The sequence below is a fragment of the Diadema antillarum genome, unplaced genomic scaffold (genome assembly GCF_040938485.1).
Source record: "Diadema antillarum isolate AM-2024a unplaced genomic scaffold, OU_Dant_1.0 scf00000038, whole genome shotgun sequence".
NCBI lineage: Eukaryota > Metazoa > Echinodermata > Echinoidea > Diadematoida > Diadematidae > Diadema > Diadema antillarum.
Genome location: NW_027270927.1, coordinates 3,123,412 through 3,142,253, shown reverse-complemented (window position 1 = coordinate 3,142,253; position 18,842 = coordinate 3,123,412). Strand labels below are relative to the sequence as shown.

At 40.1% G+C, this 18,842-nt stretch overlaps 1 protein-coding gene across 1 annotated transcript in view; it reads left to right on the top strand.

Annotated features, from left to right (window-relative positions):
* Positions 1-18,842, top strand: part of LOC139709816 (protein mono-ADP-ribosyltransferase PARP4-like) — a 44,569-nt gene that overhangs the window by 20,699 nt on the left and 5,028 nt on the right. The window contains exons 13-29 of the mRNA XM_071621780.1: positions 2,918-3,051; positions 3,360-3,584; positions 4,177-4,388; positions 5,300-5,381; positions 6,283-6,417; positions 7,396-7,585; positions 7,986-8,256; positions 8,380-8,479; positions 9,278-9,490; positions 10,616-10,696; positions 11,387-11,569; positions 12,190-12,297; positions 13,233-13,382; positions 14,529-14,631; positions 16,448-16,496; positions 17,146-17,201; positions 17,922-18,782. Of these exons, the coding sequence (XP_071477881.1) occupies positions 2,918-3,051; positions 3,360-3,584; positions 4,177-4,388; positions 5,300-5,381; positions 6,283-6,417; positions 7,396-7,585; positions 7,986-8,256; positions 8,380-8,479; positions 9,278-9,490; positions 10,616-10,696; positions 11,387-11,569; positions 12,190-12,297; positions 13,233-13,382; positions 14,529-14,631; positions 16,448-16,496; positions 17,146-17,201; positions 17,922-18,782 (3,153 nt within the window). The remainder of the gene's footprint in view (positions 1-2,917; positions 3,052-3,359; positions 3,585-4,176; positions 4,389-5,299; positions 5,382-6,282; positions 6,418-7,395; positions 7,586-7,985; positions 8,257-8,379; positions 8,480-9,277; positions 9,491-10,615; positions 10,697-11,386; positions 11,570-12,189; positions 12,298-13,232; positions 13,383-14,528; positions 14,632-16,447; positions 16,497-17,145; positions 17,202-17,921; positions 18,783-18,842) is intronic.

Genomic DNA, 18,842 nt, shown 5'->3' with positions numbered 1-18,842 from the left:
ATTTCGCGGAAATGGGGGAATGAGAAAGTAATGATATATAAATTCACTGGCTATCAACATGAAGATATTAGATATTAGTGGGGTTCACACACATAGCCCTAAACTTTTAAGTTTCACTCGTGGTTTCGTAACTTCAAGTTAACTTCAAGTTACAAAGCCACGACAAAATTTTAAGGTTAGCGCGATAAACTACGAGCCGCGGGGGGTCTCCATCGAAGTTAGCGTACCGTTAGACGCAACAAACCTCGAAGTTTCGAAACTCAAAGGAGACCTCCGGATGATTTTCAAGATTTTACACTTGAACAACTATAAATTAGTTATACTGAGGACAGAGTTTCAGAATTTGTGAGGATTGGGATGAAGAATTAGAATATTTCCGAAATTTAGAACAAATTGCAATGAACAAGGATGATGACATGGCAGAGTCACCATAAGATTGCATGAGTTGGGGCTCAAGGAAGCAGAACAAAAGAAGAAGGCATGCATAGATTATACACAGGTGAACTCGCAAGCAAGCGGTATTGTAATGGAATTACACTGCTACATTTCTGAAATATGTGAACCTCCTATGTCATCATCCTTGTTCAGTGTGATTTGTTTAAGGTTTTTCAAAGTATTGTTTCTCTGCTCAAGAATCACAATAAATTCCACAAATCTATACATGGAGTTGTCGATTTATGTACTACATGATGTGAAACTATGAAAATCGGCTGGAATGTCCCTTTAAAGTTTAGCGTGACCTCTCCCTCCATCGTGCGTTTCCGGTCAGCTCTGAGTTCTTTATCAGCGGTAGTAGTACGGTAGCCAGCTGCAACAGCTACCTGCACCGCACGTACCCAGGCCCCTGGCCAAGGCGTAGCGGCCGTGGCTAGCAGCTATACGTTTGAGCTGAAAGATGTCCCTGTACGATTTTCATCTGAAGCATGCGCCAAGGGTATACATGTACTACTTCCGGTATTAACCACGACGTCATGATTCACTCGAAGTGTTAGCGGTGTAGTCTAAGGCTGCGTTTATCAACTTTCCCCAGTTTAAACGACTTTCGAAAGCCCTTTCGATAGCCCCGGCCATAGCCCTTTCCATAGCCCTTTCGAAAGCCCTTTCCATAGCCCTTTCGAAAGCCCTGTCCAATCCCTGTACTATTAATGTGCCGCTTGTTTTCGTCAGCTGCGTTTATCAACTTTCGATAGCCCTTTCCATAGCCCTTTCCATAGCCCTTTCGAGAGCCCTTTCCAAAGCCCTGACTGCCTGTACTATTAATGTGCCGCTTGTTTTCTAAGAAGGGACGGCGAAAAGCAATTACCATCATAAAGACATATCTTCCTTTGAGAGTGACGAGTCATGATACAATGGCACATGAATCAATTGTCTTCCTATCTGTGAGGCAGCTCCAGTTTAGCACATACTTCAAATATTTCTGAGTGGCGGCATGAGACATGGGATCAAAGGGAATGAGACTGTTATTACTCTATTTCTCAAACCTTGTTGGTGAAAGAAACACCTCCTTGTTCTAAGCATATGCGTGCATTACACACAGCTGTATGTATACACCTGTGTACACGTACTCGTGTGCACTTTACGTGGCGCGCGTCTTTTCAGAAACTGGAAACGCATGGTTGCGTAACCGCAGTAGGGCGACCTAAAGGGCTTTCAAAACAGCTTTGCGTTTATCAACTTCGAAAGGCTTCTACAAACAGGTTTCTGATAACCTGTTTAGGAAACCTGTTTGGATCGTCACAAATTTCGGGCTTTCGAAAAGGCTTTCCTAAAGGGCTTTCAAAACAGCTTTGCGTTTATCAACTCGTGAAAATTCCTTGAAAGCTGTTTGGATAACCTGTTTCTGCCGAGAAAGGAGAGTTGATAAACGCACCCTTTTGTAAAAGGCTTTCCTAAAGGGCTTTCAAAACAGCTTTGCGTTTATCAACTCGGAAAAGTTCCTTGAAAGCTGTTTGGATAACCTGTTTCTGCCGAGAAAAGGAGTTGATAAACGCAGCCATGGACGATCCCAAACTTTAAGTTTCGTAACCACGACGGTACGTGTGAACATAGCTTTTGTAATATTTGTTTTGTTTTGTATCATAGGTTGATGATGATGATGATGATGAAACGGCATTTATATAGCGCCATTTATCTGTAGAAACATTCAAAGGTGCCCAGCTCCCAAAAAGTGTCACACATCATTCACAAAGTTGCTGGTAAAGATAAGTCTTCAGCGCAGACTTGAATGTATTGAGGCTGCTGCAATTCCGAAGCTGGACTGGTAGAGAGTTCCACAGACGTGGTGCAACAGAAGAGAAGGCTCTATCCCCATACATCTTTAGGCTGGTATTGGGGTATTGGTCTTAACCATTGTGCAATGGTTAAGAGGAATAAGATTGGTTTTTTTGTCGTTCTATGCATTTTGTGTTCATTGCTACGCTGTATCTTGTGTGTATTTTTAATGTATGTCCTTTGTTAACAATGTCTGTAATTCAGCCTCCCGGCTGCGATGGATGTTGATGAATAAAACACCTTTTCAATAAATACACATCAACACCGTATACCCCCGAGGGCAATAACCCCCCCCCCCCCCCCGACTAAATTCTGGTCAGTGGTAAGGTTAGAATAAAGATTAGGTTCAGGATTAGGATTAGGATTAGGGCCAGGGGAAGGGTCTGGGGTAATTGCCCAAGGGGTAATTACCCTAGACCCCCTCCACTCCAATCAGAGAGAAAATAACATTCATTAGGAATGTGTTTTGATGGGTCGAGGGTAATTACCCCATGGGCAATTACCCCGGACCCTTCCCCCACATTCCTAATGAATGTTATTTTCTCTTTGATTGAAGGGATCAGAGAGAGAATGAGAGAAAAGATCCGAGGAGGAAAAAGTAGAAGGTGGACAACTAAAGCATTCGCAGTCTTTCATCACTTTCCAGATCTCCTGGACGTACAAGGCTGCAGGGATCCCGTCAGCCAAATAGACGCCGGACTCGTAGCGGGCAGTGGACGGGATTGCGTCGACCTGCGAGAAGTTCACATTCGTGGACACATAACTGATCTTGCGGCCAAGGTATACCCAGGATGATGAGATAGAAGAAGGAAAGAAAAAGTAAAGGAGAATAACAAAAATGCGAAAGGAAGATAAAGAGAAGAAAAAGAATGAGGAGGAGAAGGAGGAGGAGGAGGAAGAAGAAGAAGAAGAAGAAGAGAGAGAAAAATAACCGTATCCTAATCATCTGTTTATAAGAAAGGCACGTGCGTCTAGTCAGCATTACCAATAATGTATTGTATCGAATTGACAAGTGGCAGCAATGCGAGAGCAGTTCAGTGTGTAGGCTAAGAGATATTGTCATTTAATTCCCCCTTGTCCGGCTACAGATAACAGTCTTACAAGTGTACCAGAGCACGAAGTCCGACGGTGACGTTTCGGAAGCCCGTTACGTGTTCCCGCTCGACGACCGGGCGGCCGTCTGCGGCTTCGAAGCTTACATTAACGGGAAACACGTGATCGGTCAGGTGAAGACCAAAGAACGGGCAAAAGAGGAATTCCAGGCTGCAGTCCGAGCTGGTCATGGGGCTTACTTGATGCAAGAGGAAGCGTCGGTTAGTATTGTTGATAATATTTTGGATGAAAAATCAATGCTGTCGTGATTAGTTGACAGAGCTTTAAGCAATTATATGGATTTAAACTATTTCAGAATGTTGGCCTGTTTGGCACCCCATGGTATGCCATTTTTGCAAAATGACGTCACCGTTTATGACGACATTTTCCAAATCGTGCATTATTCGTTAAAGGATGTCTCAAAATAATTGTGACATCACAAAGCAATTCTGACATTGCGCGCTGCTTTCTACTTTCTGAAATGTTACAAAGTAAAGCAATTTATTGTCACATAGTATATTTGAATAATATACTGCAATTCCATTCTTGCGTTTATGATAATGACTCCTGTCTTTTAGTCGTTTGTCTATCTCCCTCTCTATACATACATATACAGAGAGAAAGACATGGGAAGGGAGAGAGAGAGGGAGAGAGAGAGAAAGTGCAAATTATCAGAATTTTCTCTTCATCATGTTCATAGAAGTTGCTTTGTATATAGGCTAGTGGCGTTCTTCTATCCAGGGGTAATATTTTGAGAACACACAATAAGATGAATAGTAAATCTAAGCTCTCATTCGATCACTGTATGGACAGAACGTCTTCTCCGTGAGCATCGGCAACCTGCCCTCCCTCGCCACCGTGGTCATCCAGATCACGTACGTCACCGAGCTCGGGGCGGAGGACGATCACACGGTCTTCTCCCTGCTCGGCAGCGTGGCCCCGTGGATACGAAAGGAGATCCAAGGCAGTCAGCTGACTGCTGACCAGCAGGCGGTTTCCGGAGTGAGTGGGCGGGAGAATGAGAGGTGAATACACTTTACGTTATTCCTTGAACAGTCTTGCCAAGTTCCAGCTCTGAACATAACCAATAGCAAACAGACGTCTGTCACGGACCAGCTGAAGAACAGCCATTTGCTGAAGCATGTTCCGTGCTAAAATAAAATAAGATAAAATAAACTGTCTTCTTGATCTATTCGCTCATGATTACAGAAGTGACAGCCTGTTGTTTCACGAGTGGTCAGCATGAGATTTTTAATAATGATAATGATAATAATGATAATAATAATAATAATAATAATAATAATAATAATAATAATAATAATAATAATAATAATGATAATAATACTGTAATAATAATACTGTAATAATAATAATGATAATAGTAATAATAATAATAATAATAAATAACAATAACAATTATCATCATCATCATCAGTAGTAGTACAAGTAGTAGAAGACTAGTAGTAGTAGTAATAGTAGTAATATTGTTATTATCATAATAATCATCGTAATTATTAAATTGATGATGATTATCATTGTGGTTATTATTGTCATTGATATTATTGTCAAAAAAATGATTTGTATGTTAAACATTGTTTTCATACAGTAAAAGTGATGCCTTAAAATCAAAATCTGTATGTTAGAGTTATATACATGATGATGAAACTGGAACGAGAAGACCAAGTATTATCTAATAAAATCCTATTCGTACTTGCGCCCTCAGTCAGCACGTTATGCCAAAGCCCCTCTCGACCCAGTTGTAAAAAATGGACATCTGGCAACGTCTAGGCACTTAATAGCAAGGCGCTTAAGGAAAGGAGATGTACCGTTGTAACGACGTAAAGATGTAGCGATGTGACATTGAAGACACTGCTCCAGGTAAACGAGACTCCTGTAACATGTTAGAATTATTTTCATAACGAAACTCCAAACGCAGGAAGGAATCTCTACAACTCAGTATCAAGATGGCGTCGGATATTCAACGCCTGGAGTCGCCAACACATCAAATCAAGGCTAAGGTATTCCAAATCGAAATCAATACGTGACTCTAAACACAGTACATGTCGTTCTTTCCTTTCTTTTCAAAACCGAGCCCCTGCATGGTTATTCTGCATAGCATTCACTACGTATGTCCCCATCCCCAACACACACACACACACACACACACACACACACACACACACACACACACACACACACACACACACACACACAGTGACACACACACCCACGCACACAAATAAACAGACCCGAGAACAGAAAAAAATTGTGAATTATGGGTTATTATGTTGAAATGCGTGGCAAAGGGCCGACTCGCCCGACACATCGTCAATGGAATCAGTCATTAGAACATGTTCAGCCCTAGAAGCGACGTGTTCGCACCTTCATTTCCACTTCAAACCATGGCTTTAATGATGATTGTTTACTCTTTGATGACGTCACTATGGCTTTAATGATGATTGTTTACTCCTGGCGATATTAATGACGTCACTATGGCTTTGATGATGGTTGTTTACTCCTCGTGATATTGACGACGTCTCTCGTCACCAAGATTGCTTGATGTTATCGTTAGCAACGTCAGATTAAGACAAATTACTCTGGACCGAGAAACAGGTGAACTTCAGACCATTTACGGGGCCTATCAATGATATCGGTTGATCCATGAGGGTTGGGATGGGGGAAGGGAAAACTGAAGCTCATCCCATGTCGATAAATTTGGGTACATTTAGCAGTTGTTGTTGCTGCTGCTGCTGTTATTATTGTTTCAATCGATGTGACTAAGAAGTTTTTTTGAGGAACGACCTTTCGGTTGTAGTGAAAATTTGCTGCGGTGTGCAGTTCTAATTTACATGTTAGAAGAGGTATTTTATGCAAGAGGCCCGTGATATTCTAACTGCTCATTTATCTTTCTTTTTTCAGATTGGAGGGAGCAAAGCAACTGTCACTCTACAGGACTCCGTTAAGTTAGGCGATGGTTTTCAATTACTTGTGGGCGTAGCTGATCCCCACCGGCCTCGCATGTGGCAAGAATACGACCCGAAACGAGATTCTTACGTAAGTTCCTTGGCCAGAGTTCGATCGTATCCATTTGCGAACTTTGGCTCTTCTCATAACGGTATTTGTGTCAAAATTCTCATGCCTATCATCACTGATGATGATAATAATAATGATAATACATACATACAATTTCTACAGCGCCGTTCTCCACTTTGATTAAATGCTCAAGGCGCTTTACAATTGTACATCAAAGCAAACAGACTGAAGATACAAGTACATCACCGTAATAGAAGAAGAGGAAGAAGCAGAAAAAAAAGACATGAAAGTCTGCCTTCAAAAGACACTGGTCTTCAGAATGCACTGCTTAACAAATAGGATTTTAAATTACTCCTGAAAGATGTTATAGAGCTTGAGTCTTTCAGCTCACGAGGAAGTGAATTCCACAGTGTTGGTCCAGCGTGAGCGAAAGCTCGTTCCCCCCAAGATTTCCTAGAAAACTGAATATGTAAGAGACCTGAAGTTGAGGATCGAAGAGTTCGTGAAGGTTGGTATTGATGAAACAAACAAACATTGATAGTCTCAAGATTCCTACTGTAGTTTACCTACAAACCCAGACAATGCTTGAAAGCATATTCTTTATCAATTACTTTTTGAGAAACATTTCATGCTTTCAAAAGATCGTTACAATGATGAATGACATGAGAAAGCAGAAAGGGAATATTCCGTCCGAGAGATTTGACATGAATCGTCTAAGTTCTAAGATAAAGTCAAGGACTGAAACCTGCACATTCTATCCCTCATTCCAGTTCTTTTCTTTTCTTGTCTGCCAACCGTCAGCGGTTCATAGTCCTATTTTCTCTCCAGAGTTGTTAATTAGTTTTAGATAATAAAGTAATTTCAAAGCCGATTTTCACGACAGTGTTTGACGAATAATTCGTATATAAAAGGCAGCAGTGTTTCTTGAATGTAAGTGCTTTGCATTAAAGTTTTAATTGTAATGGCTTCGCTTCATAATGATCGTTTTTATTTCCACAGGCCAGCATGGCAGTCTTTTTTCCCGAGTTTCCGGCGTTCGTGCCCATTGTTGACCCGGAAATAGTTCTGCTCCTTGATTGCTCCACGTCTATGAAAGGGCAACCGAAGGAGGACGCCAAGAAGCTGAGCAAACTGATCCTGGAGATGTTGCCGAGCCAAAGCCAATTCAATGTCATTGCATTCGGTACAGGTATGTCTTCATGATCGACATGGTGTTAAAGACAAGAATTTGATAGATAGATACAAATAATTTTGTAAGACTCAGGAATTCGGGTTAAAAAAAGATATGCGATATCTTTTCTTTCAACCCAGGTGATCAAATGATTGTGAATGATACGTTTGAATCTCAGCAATAGGCTGGTTAAAGCTAGGTACCAAACTCAAGTATTCTGTGAGCTGCAACTTTAAAGTGTTAAGTGATAACAGTGGCATTTTCAGTACATATGTAGATCCAACATAGCACTATGTGTTGGTAGTTGGTATAGGTGTTCATTGATTCAAAGGTGGTAAACTTATATTCCTCTGCCTTGTTGATTCACATAGGCCTATAATGTATTCATCTTGTATTACCACGTCTCCTACTTTGACAGACTTTACCGAGGTTTTCCCGAGCGTCGTGCGCAACCATCGCTACCAGATTGACGAGGCCGTGGACTTCATAGAAAGGAGTTCGTCATCTGTGGGCGGCGGCGGATCGGAAGCGTGGCGCCCTCTGCGTTCTCTCTCGCTGCTGCCGCCGGCGAAGAACAGGACGCGTAACGTCTTCCTCGTGTCGGACGGTCATCTGACGAACGAGAAGTTCACGTTGCTCGTCGCTGCCGAACATCGACACGAGAACAGGATTTTCACGTTTGGCGTGAGGTGAGGATCCACTGCTTTCCTTCTCTCGTAGCAATTCCACCATCCTTCCTCTCGATCTCTATCACCCCCTTTACAGTCGTTCACTCTGTTTTCTCTTTGTTTCACTTTCTTCCTCTGTTACAGTTCAACGGGGAATCGTCACCTATTACGTGCCTTAGCAGACGTCAGTGGAGGGGCCTTTGACTTGTTCGAAGGGAAATTCAAGTCAAAATGGGAAGGCAAGGTATGGCGAGAACTACTGCAAGCAACATGATTTTTTGGTTGTTGTTTTTTACATGCTGGTTTCGAAACGTACAAATAAAGACGCACATAAGAATGAATTCTGTTTACCCCTGCAGTAAATTGCAACATTTGCATACGCATTGGTCTTTTTCCAAGGCCCTCTGGATACTGTCATCACTGACTGTGGTAAGCGAAGAGTCAGATAATAAATGACATGTTGGCGATTGTATAACGACCCAGTCCTTGTATTCAACACGCTTTGTTTTTGTCTGTATACAGTAACTTTATCAAGACAACTAGAAAACAGATAGGGGGAGGAATGCATTACTGATATCTGTGGATACGGTTTGGGATGCCCCGTTCCGACCAGAAACACTCGGCTAATAAGGGATTGTGTTGTTATAGGCCAATGACATCCATATAGTAGCTGATTTGGATGTTTTGTCGCTCTTACTAACCTCTACTATTTCTACAGTCACATTATTGTCGCTCTGGACAGAAAATGAATTACTCTACTTGAGATTCTTTGCAATGGAAACATGTCACAGTGCAGTGGATAAGACCCTGGACTATCAATACAGTCTTGGTTCAAATCTCGCAAAGTGTGAAATCTTTAAAACAATACCTTTTTTGACAATTTCATTCATGTTAACCTTGGTGTGTCTGTCTCAAATTGAAAATTAATTTTAGTTAAAATAAGTTCAGTTCAAAGTGATGCAATGTTCTTACAAGGCTGTCCTGGATAAAGAAGCTCATTATTGGGGGATGATTTTTGCTTTTGCTTCCGGGACTATGAAAGGTTGCTGCGCAGATACGTCGATGCCGACAACCGGCCGTCACCTCCGTTCAGACAAAATGGCGGACTTCGGAATCCGCCGGACAAGATGGCGGTGCAGTAGGGGCAGAAAAGGGACAGCGAAAGGCAGAGCTGTTGCAGATACCAGCCCAGGTGTCGTCGGTCTTCACGGGGTCGAAGGTCATTCTTTTCTCGACAGGACCAAAGGCGGAAGTGGTGACTATTCTAACCATTGTGACGTCAGAGCATACCCTCTCATCATTTTTTTTTTTTATGTTTTCGCAACTCTGTCTAGACAGGGAGGTGAGAGATTCACCTCCCTGGTCCAGACGATGCCTGAACGGAGAATGTTTGGATATCCTTTGATGACTACAGCACTCAAACATTAGTGCTAATACTGATGCTACCAAGCATAGGTACATTTATGAATCACCTAGTCAGGATAAAATATCTCAAAACCTTGATCCAGACTTGTAATCCTCTGCACCATCATTACATGTAGTGTACACTTACTGACTTCTAACAATGCGTAATCGGAGTTCTGGTTTGGACATATACACTACTTTTTAAAATGGTAAAAGTTAATCTAATGGATAACGAGGTTGAACGCAGTTACAATGTAAGCATGTTGGTTGTTTTTTTCGTACAGCCATTGCCTTTTTTCAACCCTGTTTCCTTTTTATCCGACCCCAAAAATTCTATCCATAATAGCAGAGCATGCTCGGGAATTACGGGAATAATACATTTTGTATATTTATACGATAAAGGGTGATCACAGCAATCTGGATTTTCTCGAATAATCCTGTTGTGTTCTTTTGAGTGCTGCACTTTGTGATAATATTCAAATCGTCATCGCATTAGCAATTTTGATATCCGGTAGGAATGGTTTAGTCAGACCATGAGAATTATGTGTGTCAATATTTTGTTCTAATGCTTACGCTTAAGTCATTTGAATCAACAGAGAGCTATATAAGCGTTCAGTATTTTATCTCCTAGACCAATCAATGAGTGCTCTTTGTGCAGCTTTGGTGGTGTATCCATTCGTAATCAAGAGAGTGCAACTATTACGACGCTGGAAACATCTAACATCGGGTACAACAGATAATAGGCTATTGCACCAGCTGCGTTTGGTGTATCAGCTGGGCCATTTTTGCATCGTGATTTCCGATGTGAATGTAAAACACCATTGTGTCAGACACAATATGTTATAAACATTGGCTGTAAATGTAATGTTATTTGCCTTTTTGAGGGTCAATGGATTTTGTAGGAGTTTTAGAGGGCATGATTGTGATCTGTCGTTGTTGAAAGATTTGCCCTCTGTATTTTCGTCAATCTCGGCAGGTGAGCGTGTCAGCTGAAATGGACGGGAAAACTATCAGCGAAACCATAAGCTCGACGTCTGCCGACCACGACGACAGTTTGGTAAGAAACTGACTGTAAATAACTGGATACTAAATACACGATTATTTAACTCCTTCGCGAGATTGCTTAACTCTTGTTGCACAGGATAGATCAAGCCTTATTTACTCATGAATAATCACACCTTTTCAATATACCATTTACATGTACTATTAAAAAGAAATCGCGTGCACTTTCCTGTACACTTGTAAAGCAATGCATTCATGATTATGAAACGCATTCACCCCAACTACCGTATAGTTCGTACAAGCATTTCTTTTATATAGATCCACCATATTTTACAAAATTATTTTGGAATATATTGGAAGGGGATGGTAATAGATTTGAGTATTATAACACAACAATAATCTTATGTATTTCACTTTTTAACGGACCTAAGCTTTGGGATCGTTGTTTACTCAAAGATAACAGTGTGTTGTCGCTCCACCTTGACATCATTGTATTTAGTTTTGTAGCTATACACTTTTTTTTAATGATTTGAATTGTACTATGATGATTTGATATTGTTTGTCCATTGATATGTATTGTATTTGGTTTTGTCGCGAGATTTGAGAAATAAATTCAATTCAATTGAATTTGATTTAATTCTATTCAATGCGACGACCATTGTTTTTTATCAATCTAGAAATAAGCAGTCTGGGTGTTTATATCATTTTTTGTTTGTTTGTTTGTTTGTTTGTTTTATTAATTCAGATGATACACCGTTTAGCAGCCCGAGCCCTCGTTCGCGAGTGGGAGATCGGATCCTTTGATCGCGATCACATGGCCCACGAGACACGCATGTATGATCTCAAGCCATTTCTGACCGAGCTCAGTATCGCACTATCGATAGTCACACCCTTTACCAGCTTTGTTGCGGTCGAGGAGCGAGACAGTGTAAGCTTATCACCAGTCTAGACGAGTCGTATACGATATGTCTGAAAGTTGGAGAGATTATGGATACAGTTCTGTTTTAGTCTTTGAGAACATTTTTTTTTTGAGAACAAAACAGACGATACAAGAGTCCTGTCATTTCATTAATTTCAAATAATGCCAAATGGTGAAATACCATTATTTCAACCGAAATAAGTTTTTTCGTGGATGAAGTAAAATAAAGTTTCTGTGTATGACAATTGTGGCAACCCAAACCTATAAACACGTTTGGATTAAAATGATACTTTTTCATGACTTCTTTTTTTTTCATTTAGGTATATTTTTATTGGATGCAAAAGATTGCAATTTTGTCATCATCACTCACACGAGGCTTCTTTTACTAATGCAAGCATATTGTGTATAGCTCTCCTTTTTTTTTTTACTCAACTTTCTTCATTCGGGTGCTGTTCGTTAATGCCGAAGGTTCAATAATCCGAAAATGAAAAGGCACCTTCATTCCAAATGTTGCTTAATTCAGGGGAAAAAGAAGAAAAATAAAAGGTGCATGTAAACGAACCTTCAGAATTACGAACTGTAACCCCTCCATTCACCTCGATCAATGATTGTTATCACGCATCCTCCAGGAGAAGCAGGATAGAGGGGAACCCCCTAACGTTGCTGAGCTAATACACATGATCAGCAGCGATGACTTAACGTCACTGCCCTGGCAGGAAGTGGCCGATGTACAAGCGGTAAGTGAGGGGGTAACTCCACGTTTGCGACGAGGACAAAAAGACGAAAAAAATTGGTAACTGATAGCAGTGATGATGCTGTTGTTGACGATGGGGATTTTTTTTTTTTTTTTTGGGGGGGGGGGGCAAACTGGCGATGTTGCTGTTTGCAATAATGAAGCGCTTACATCGCTACCGACTAATAACTAATGTGTTTCATGAAACTACGGCTTATACTTCCTTTTCTCCTTTCTGGGAAATATTATATTGTTTGTATACAGTGGGGAGAAGACCATAAGGAAGAAAAGAATAATATCAAAAATTTATAATGATGTTGATGCAGACACTATATTGTGCTCTCAGTTGCCATATTGTAGAGGTTTTGACTTTTGTAATTTTTTTATCGGAACATTTCTATTATCGAGAAGAGAGTTCGTCGTATCACGTCAGTATTGATTCTTTTTTTTTCAAGGCACAATGTAACACCGCTTTTCTTGTGAATATTCATGACAATGTAATGCATTTTTCCTATGAATATTCCTTTTGGTCAGTTTCAAATCATTTCCGACCTACATATTTTGCTACGCATCAACTCACATTTCCTTGACAACCTGCAATACAAACTGTAGCCTTTCGTAGATTTAAATTTTTTTTTTATTCTCTCAGCTCTTTGGCACCTGCAACATCAGCAAAATGGCCGTCAATGTACAATATTCCGAGTATATTTTTGTGAGACGTATTTTTGTGCATGTTTTGTATTTAAGCATAATGTATCGTTAATTTTTAAGAAATGTGAAATAAACTAAACTGAAACAGAACTGGAACTGCGTGTAATCAATGGTAAAGTAAACTGGCGTTGACAACAGACGCTTTTACACTACTATTGTATTCTTTGCACCCACTTTGAATCGTCTGGAACTTTATACGATATTTATGGGATGGCTTTCTACGGACAGGAATCAACAGAGGGGATGATTGGCCGCCTGTTGAAACGCGCCAGGGCTGCGCAGTCTCATTTCTCCTATGCGTCTGCCGAGAAGTGTTATCATGGCGCCCTCAACGCCGCTCGAGACAACCTTCCCAACTTTCACCACCTGTTTCATACGGTGAGGACTCTTCTTGTTCGTGAAAGTCATCCGGGAAAGACCGTGCATACCTCTTCTTCCTTCCTCCTTCCCTTCTTCTTCCAACCATCTTTCTCTCCTTCCACCTTTTCTCTTTATCTCTCTTTCACTTTTCATATAAAGATAAACATTGGCAAAGAAATGAAATGTTGTAATCTTAAATTTGATTAATCATTTTTATCAGTATTAACAGTAAACCGTTGAGGTCATACAGCCCACGAGTTCGACATTGAAAAGAGGTCCATGAGTCATACAGCTCACGAGTCATACAGCCCACGAGTTCGACACTGAAAACAGGTCCATGAGTCATACAGCTCGCGAGTCATACAGCCCATGAGTCATACAGCTCACGAGTCATACAGTCCATGAGTTCGTCACTAGGTAAAAACAACCCACGAGTTCGACAGATTCAGCAGGGGGCTTAATGTGTCGGTCTCGTGGGCCTTGTTAGCATAGTGTCTAACTATTGGGCTGTATGAAACGTGAGCTGTATAACTCATGGGCTGTATGACTTGTGAGCTGTATGACTCGTGGGTGTCGGTCTCGTAACGTGCGACCGTTGTAGTAGTACGTACATGTAGCATCTTTGTCATTGTTATCATCTTCATCAAAGTTACTGCTATCATTTTTTACATCATAATCGCTACACTGGTGCCCCTAGGAGATCTGCTACTACTACAATTAATCCTATTGCCACGTCATTATCACAATCAACGTCAATACGCTGAATGAATTTGTATTTTATATTCTTGCTCTACTTTTATTATTACCATAATCAGTGGTAAATAGAATACGATATCTGGTATAAGACAGACGCAGTATTTCTATCGAAATCCTGCTCTGAACACCGTTCATGTTTTAAGGATATGATTATCTTTACCTCTATGCGTAGTGACCTGAGGTTTATAAATAACGTTTTGCAGATAAATGTTTGCTGTATCACCATCCCCTTCCCCTCTCTAATTATTGTCACACGCTAAACACAAAAATCTGAGATTTTGTGTAATCTACACACATCTCCTCTCTTATCTTCCTATCTTACTTTTCCATTCAAACCGTACATGACGTCATTCGTTGCACTTTCATTGCCTCATGCTGTTGTAAATCTCCATTTCTGTTCGATACCAGTGCTGCCTGGCGATCTCTAAGTTCACGTTACAGGTCAAAGGTGACGCAGTTCAGGCGATGGAGTGGCTCCGACCTGCTGTAGCTACGCCCCCAGTTGTGAGCGGTAAGACACTTCATGTTGTATAACTTGTATTGATGAAATAGAGAATCATTTCCAGGAGCCAATGAGGCCACAATACGCAAATGAAATCACAGCAAATCATCAAGTTGCTATATTCGATATAACTTCGTTTGTGACAAGCATGCACAAACCCTTCCAGTCTCCTACAGAGATTGTAACGTAGGCTTAAGAGGGGAATATGATGTATATTATCGCAGTTGAGACTACCTTTTAAGATTCCGCATCACTTTTATTATTTAGGATATTCCTGAAGGCAAACTCTCCCACATCTGTAGCAAAGCTCCAAGTGTCCATTTTCACGTTCGTTTGATCCTTGGTGCATTTATTTTCATTGTTCAAGGTGGTGATATGTCTCAGTCGGTAGGGGTCTCCAGATCCAAATGACACAGGGTCAATTCCCAAGTCTAATTGAGCAATGTTATGTGTAATCATACGGCCCCCTCCAGTAAACGCCAAAATATTATCCCTTGAATAGGTTATTGGACATAAAATGGAGGCCCTGTGTGTGAAAGAGTCACAACTCATGCACGTAGAGATTCCGCTTGATTCATTCATCGCAAAAAGCAGGGTACATTAAGTGGCCCGCCTCACATTAGTTCTCTCTCTCTCTAAAAAAAAAAAAAAAAAAAAAAAAAAAAAAAAAAAAAAAAAAAAAAAAAAAAAAAAATGAGTGAAAATATTCACTCTTAAAGGAGTGAATACAAAAAGAGTGAATTTAGAGTGAAATTGGAGTGAATTTTGAGTGAAAATGTTCATTTTCACTCGTTTTGGAGTGACCTCAGGGATCACTCCTAAATCTTGGAGTGATCCCTGAGGTCACTCCAAAATCAGTGAAAATAAGCATTTTCACTCAAAATTCACTCCAATTTCACTCTAAATTCACTCTTTTTTGTATTCACCCCTATAAGAGTGAATATTTTCACTCATTTTTTTTAGAGAGTTCAATTTGAAATGAATTCAATCCAATTATCAAAAGAGATTTCATTTTCAATAACACATTTTGGTTGATAAAAGTTTAAGGGGAAAAAATACAACGTATGCAACAATAGATGTAGATATACATATACACGTGAAATTAATGTTCAAAATAACTGGGTTATTGGAAAACATCCAATTGGATCTCACGGTAGACCAGCTAGTGCAGCTGAACATGGGCTATTCAGCCATCTTCTCAGATGTAAAATGAAACCCCCCAAATAGACAAAAATGGAAATTGTAGCATTAGCATGGTCATTTGCCAAATCAATATGTTGAATTAAATCAACCCAAGTGAAAAACGTACACAAATAGGATATGTATATAAATGTTATTGGCATTTGTTGTTTTTCGAGTGCATAATCCAAGTCTTATAAGCTCCGCTTTTCAGGATAGATCACTTTTTTCCCATCGCCATAATTTACTTTTTTCATCATGGCAAATTATGCATTATTTCTCTCATTATCTATCACATTCATTCGTACATGTACTTTGCATTGTACTTCTTACAAATTGGTGTACGATATAATTTGCAAAATGTATACACTGTATTATGCCTTATCTTTAGGTGGATGAACATTAGGTTAATTATCAACCTGAGGTTAAATCATGTTTCAAATGAAATTTGATAAAATCAAATAAATGCTATTAAGTTCAATCCAAAGTTTTAGAAGCAACGTTTATCAATTTATATGTAGGCAGGTTTACAAGAGTAATGAATAACCCCCTTGGGTGGATAATTCACAGCTGTTGTTGTTGTTGTTTTTCTATTATGATTTATGTTTGACTGGTATTACATCTCATGGAAACGCATGAAAACTAGATGATGATTCTGAGGGACTGGAAAACAGAACTAAGCAGTTTTCTAAAGTGTAAGTAAACTTCAAAACCGCTTTCAAATGCGTTCATATTAAGTACATTCACATGTTTAAAAGTCCTTTTCAATCGTCATCAGGGATTGCAAAAGAGAACTAAGCAGTTTTCTAAAGTGTAAGTAGACTTTAAAGAATTTTTATTTCATTTTGTTTAGTGCGTCCATGTAAAATTCGTTCAAATGTTTAAAAGTCATTTTCAATCGGCATCTAATTTCCGCTAAGGCCAATGAATGATTCAGTTCTGCTTCAGTATTGTTGATAAAATAGAGACACACTACGCTAACATGAAGTAAGTGATAACCCTATCAGTTTATCTTTTCTTAGTGATCAGAGTTGGTTGGTTTCATGTTAGTGTTTACAACTGGTTTACTTATTTTTAGAATGATAGAATTTCACAACTACAATGAAGAACTTTCACTGCGATTTGTGGAAAATTTACGATGAAATTCTTGTTTTGTCAGCCTTTAAATCAATTGTTTCTCGGCCCTGACTATCAAAGTGAGAAAAAAACAACACAGTCTCCTCGTAGTATAATGTAGTTAAATCTAAAGGTTATCAACTTGCGCAATTTCTGCATCTTATTTTGCTATCGTATATTTTCTTATGCAATCATGTAATCACATGCTGTTGGTATTGATTTTTGCAGACTGTCTGACGTCATGACGAAGGGTCAACCACAAGCTGTGCATGCGGGAAGTCCAGGTATTGACCCCATTAGTGGATGGCCCAGTTATGGAAAGGGTCGATTTTTATTTCAGATTTTGACGAGAAAAAAAAAATAACAGGCCCATGAATGCAGTATCATTGCAGAAAGGGCTCATTTATTATTTGAGATAGGTTTCTTCAAAACATAGTACGTGTATCAGTAATTCATTTCTAATAGAAGTCATGGTATCGTGCTAAATTGTGTAATATATGTATAATATATATATATATATATATATATATATATTGTATATGTATAAAATGTGTGATATACGTATGAATTTAAATGTATATATATATATATATATATATATTTGTAAATGTGTAAAATGTGTAATATACATATTAATTCATATATGTATATACATATACTTCTTTATTTACTATCCGTTTATAAAAAGACAAAGAGAGGGAGAGAATTGAGGTGATTAACTATGTTTAAAACATTTTCTGTTGATAACAATAATGTAAATGTGAAAGGCTGATTATGAACAAGCATCACTGTGGTGTGGCTCGGGTGAACAATTAGGGCGTCTCATCTTTGCCACCACATATAAAAAAACTTTTAATGCAATAGAATTAACCTTGATATTAATGTGATTCATTAGTCATTTGATAAATCTATGCTATGATTGTCTTAACAGACGTGAAAATCAGAAATACGTGGGACGAAACAAGCATATTTTTTAACCAATGTAACCATCATCCTTATTGCAGACGAGGCTACTCAAGTGCCAGTGACACCTATGATACCACGGCCCAAACCAACGCCCAAACCACTTCCCACACCACTTACTGACTTAGATGACGAGATAGCTCGCCTTCGATCCATGGCGATTGACATGTCGATAGATATAGAGAGGAATTATTTGAAAACCGATAGTCTAAAGATTGACACACGTAAACGGGCAGAGATAAAACGGGGATTCGCACTGGGGCTGCCGTCATTTTCTTTCTGGAAATCAAAAAAGAAAAAGAAACGGAAGCCGAAGCCAATGAAAAAGAAGCAACGTGAAATTCCCGCGAGTTTTCGCGATATAGATATCCCCACTGATGCCAGTGAACTGCGTGAAAGAGGGAGTAGACTTCACGATCTGGAGGAGAAATCCGACCGCCTTCCTGACAGCGCCGCGCAATTCAGCGCCTTTGACAAGAGCCTCAAATCTGGGCTAGATTTGCGGAGCCGGCTTCCTTTACGAAAACGAACATCAGACGCAGGAGCGGTGCCACCACCACCACCACCACCAGTACCATCGCTCGGATACGGGTCCCGTTACCTCGGATATGTAGAGCCAAGGCGATTACCAGGGGCGGTGCCACCAGCGGCAACACCAGCAGGTGGATTGCCACCGCCACAGCCGGAGCAACTCATGAAGAGATCGACCAAGCAACCACCACCGCCCCCTCCCCCCGCATTTGATGAGTCAACATATTTCATAGCGGAGGGGGGTGATGACATCCCCGCCGCGATGATATCGCCGCCACCGCCGGCGCCGCCGCCTCCGCCGCCGCCTCTATTAACTTCTTCTACACGGAGACAACTACCACATTCGCTGGTAGCAGAACGAGATGACGAAGGCAGAAGAGAAAATTACTCCGTGATAGAATAGGTGATGTACCGTATGCTGGGGGTCTTCT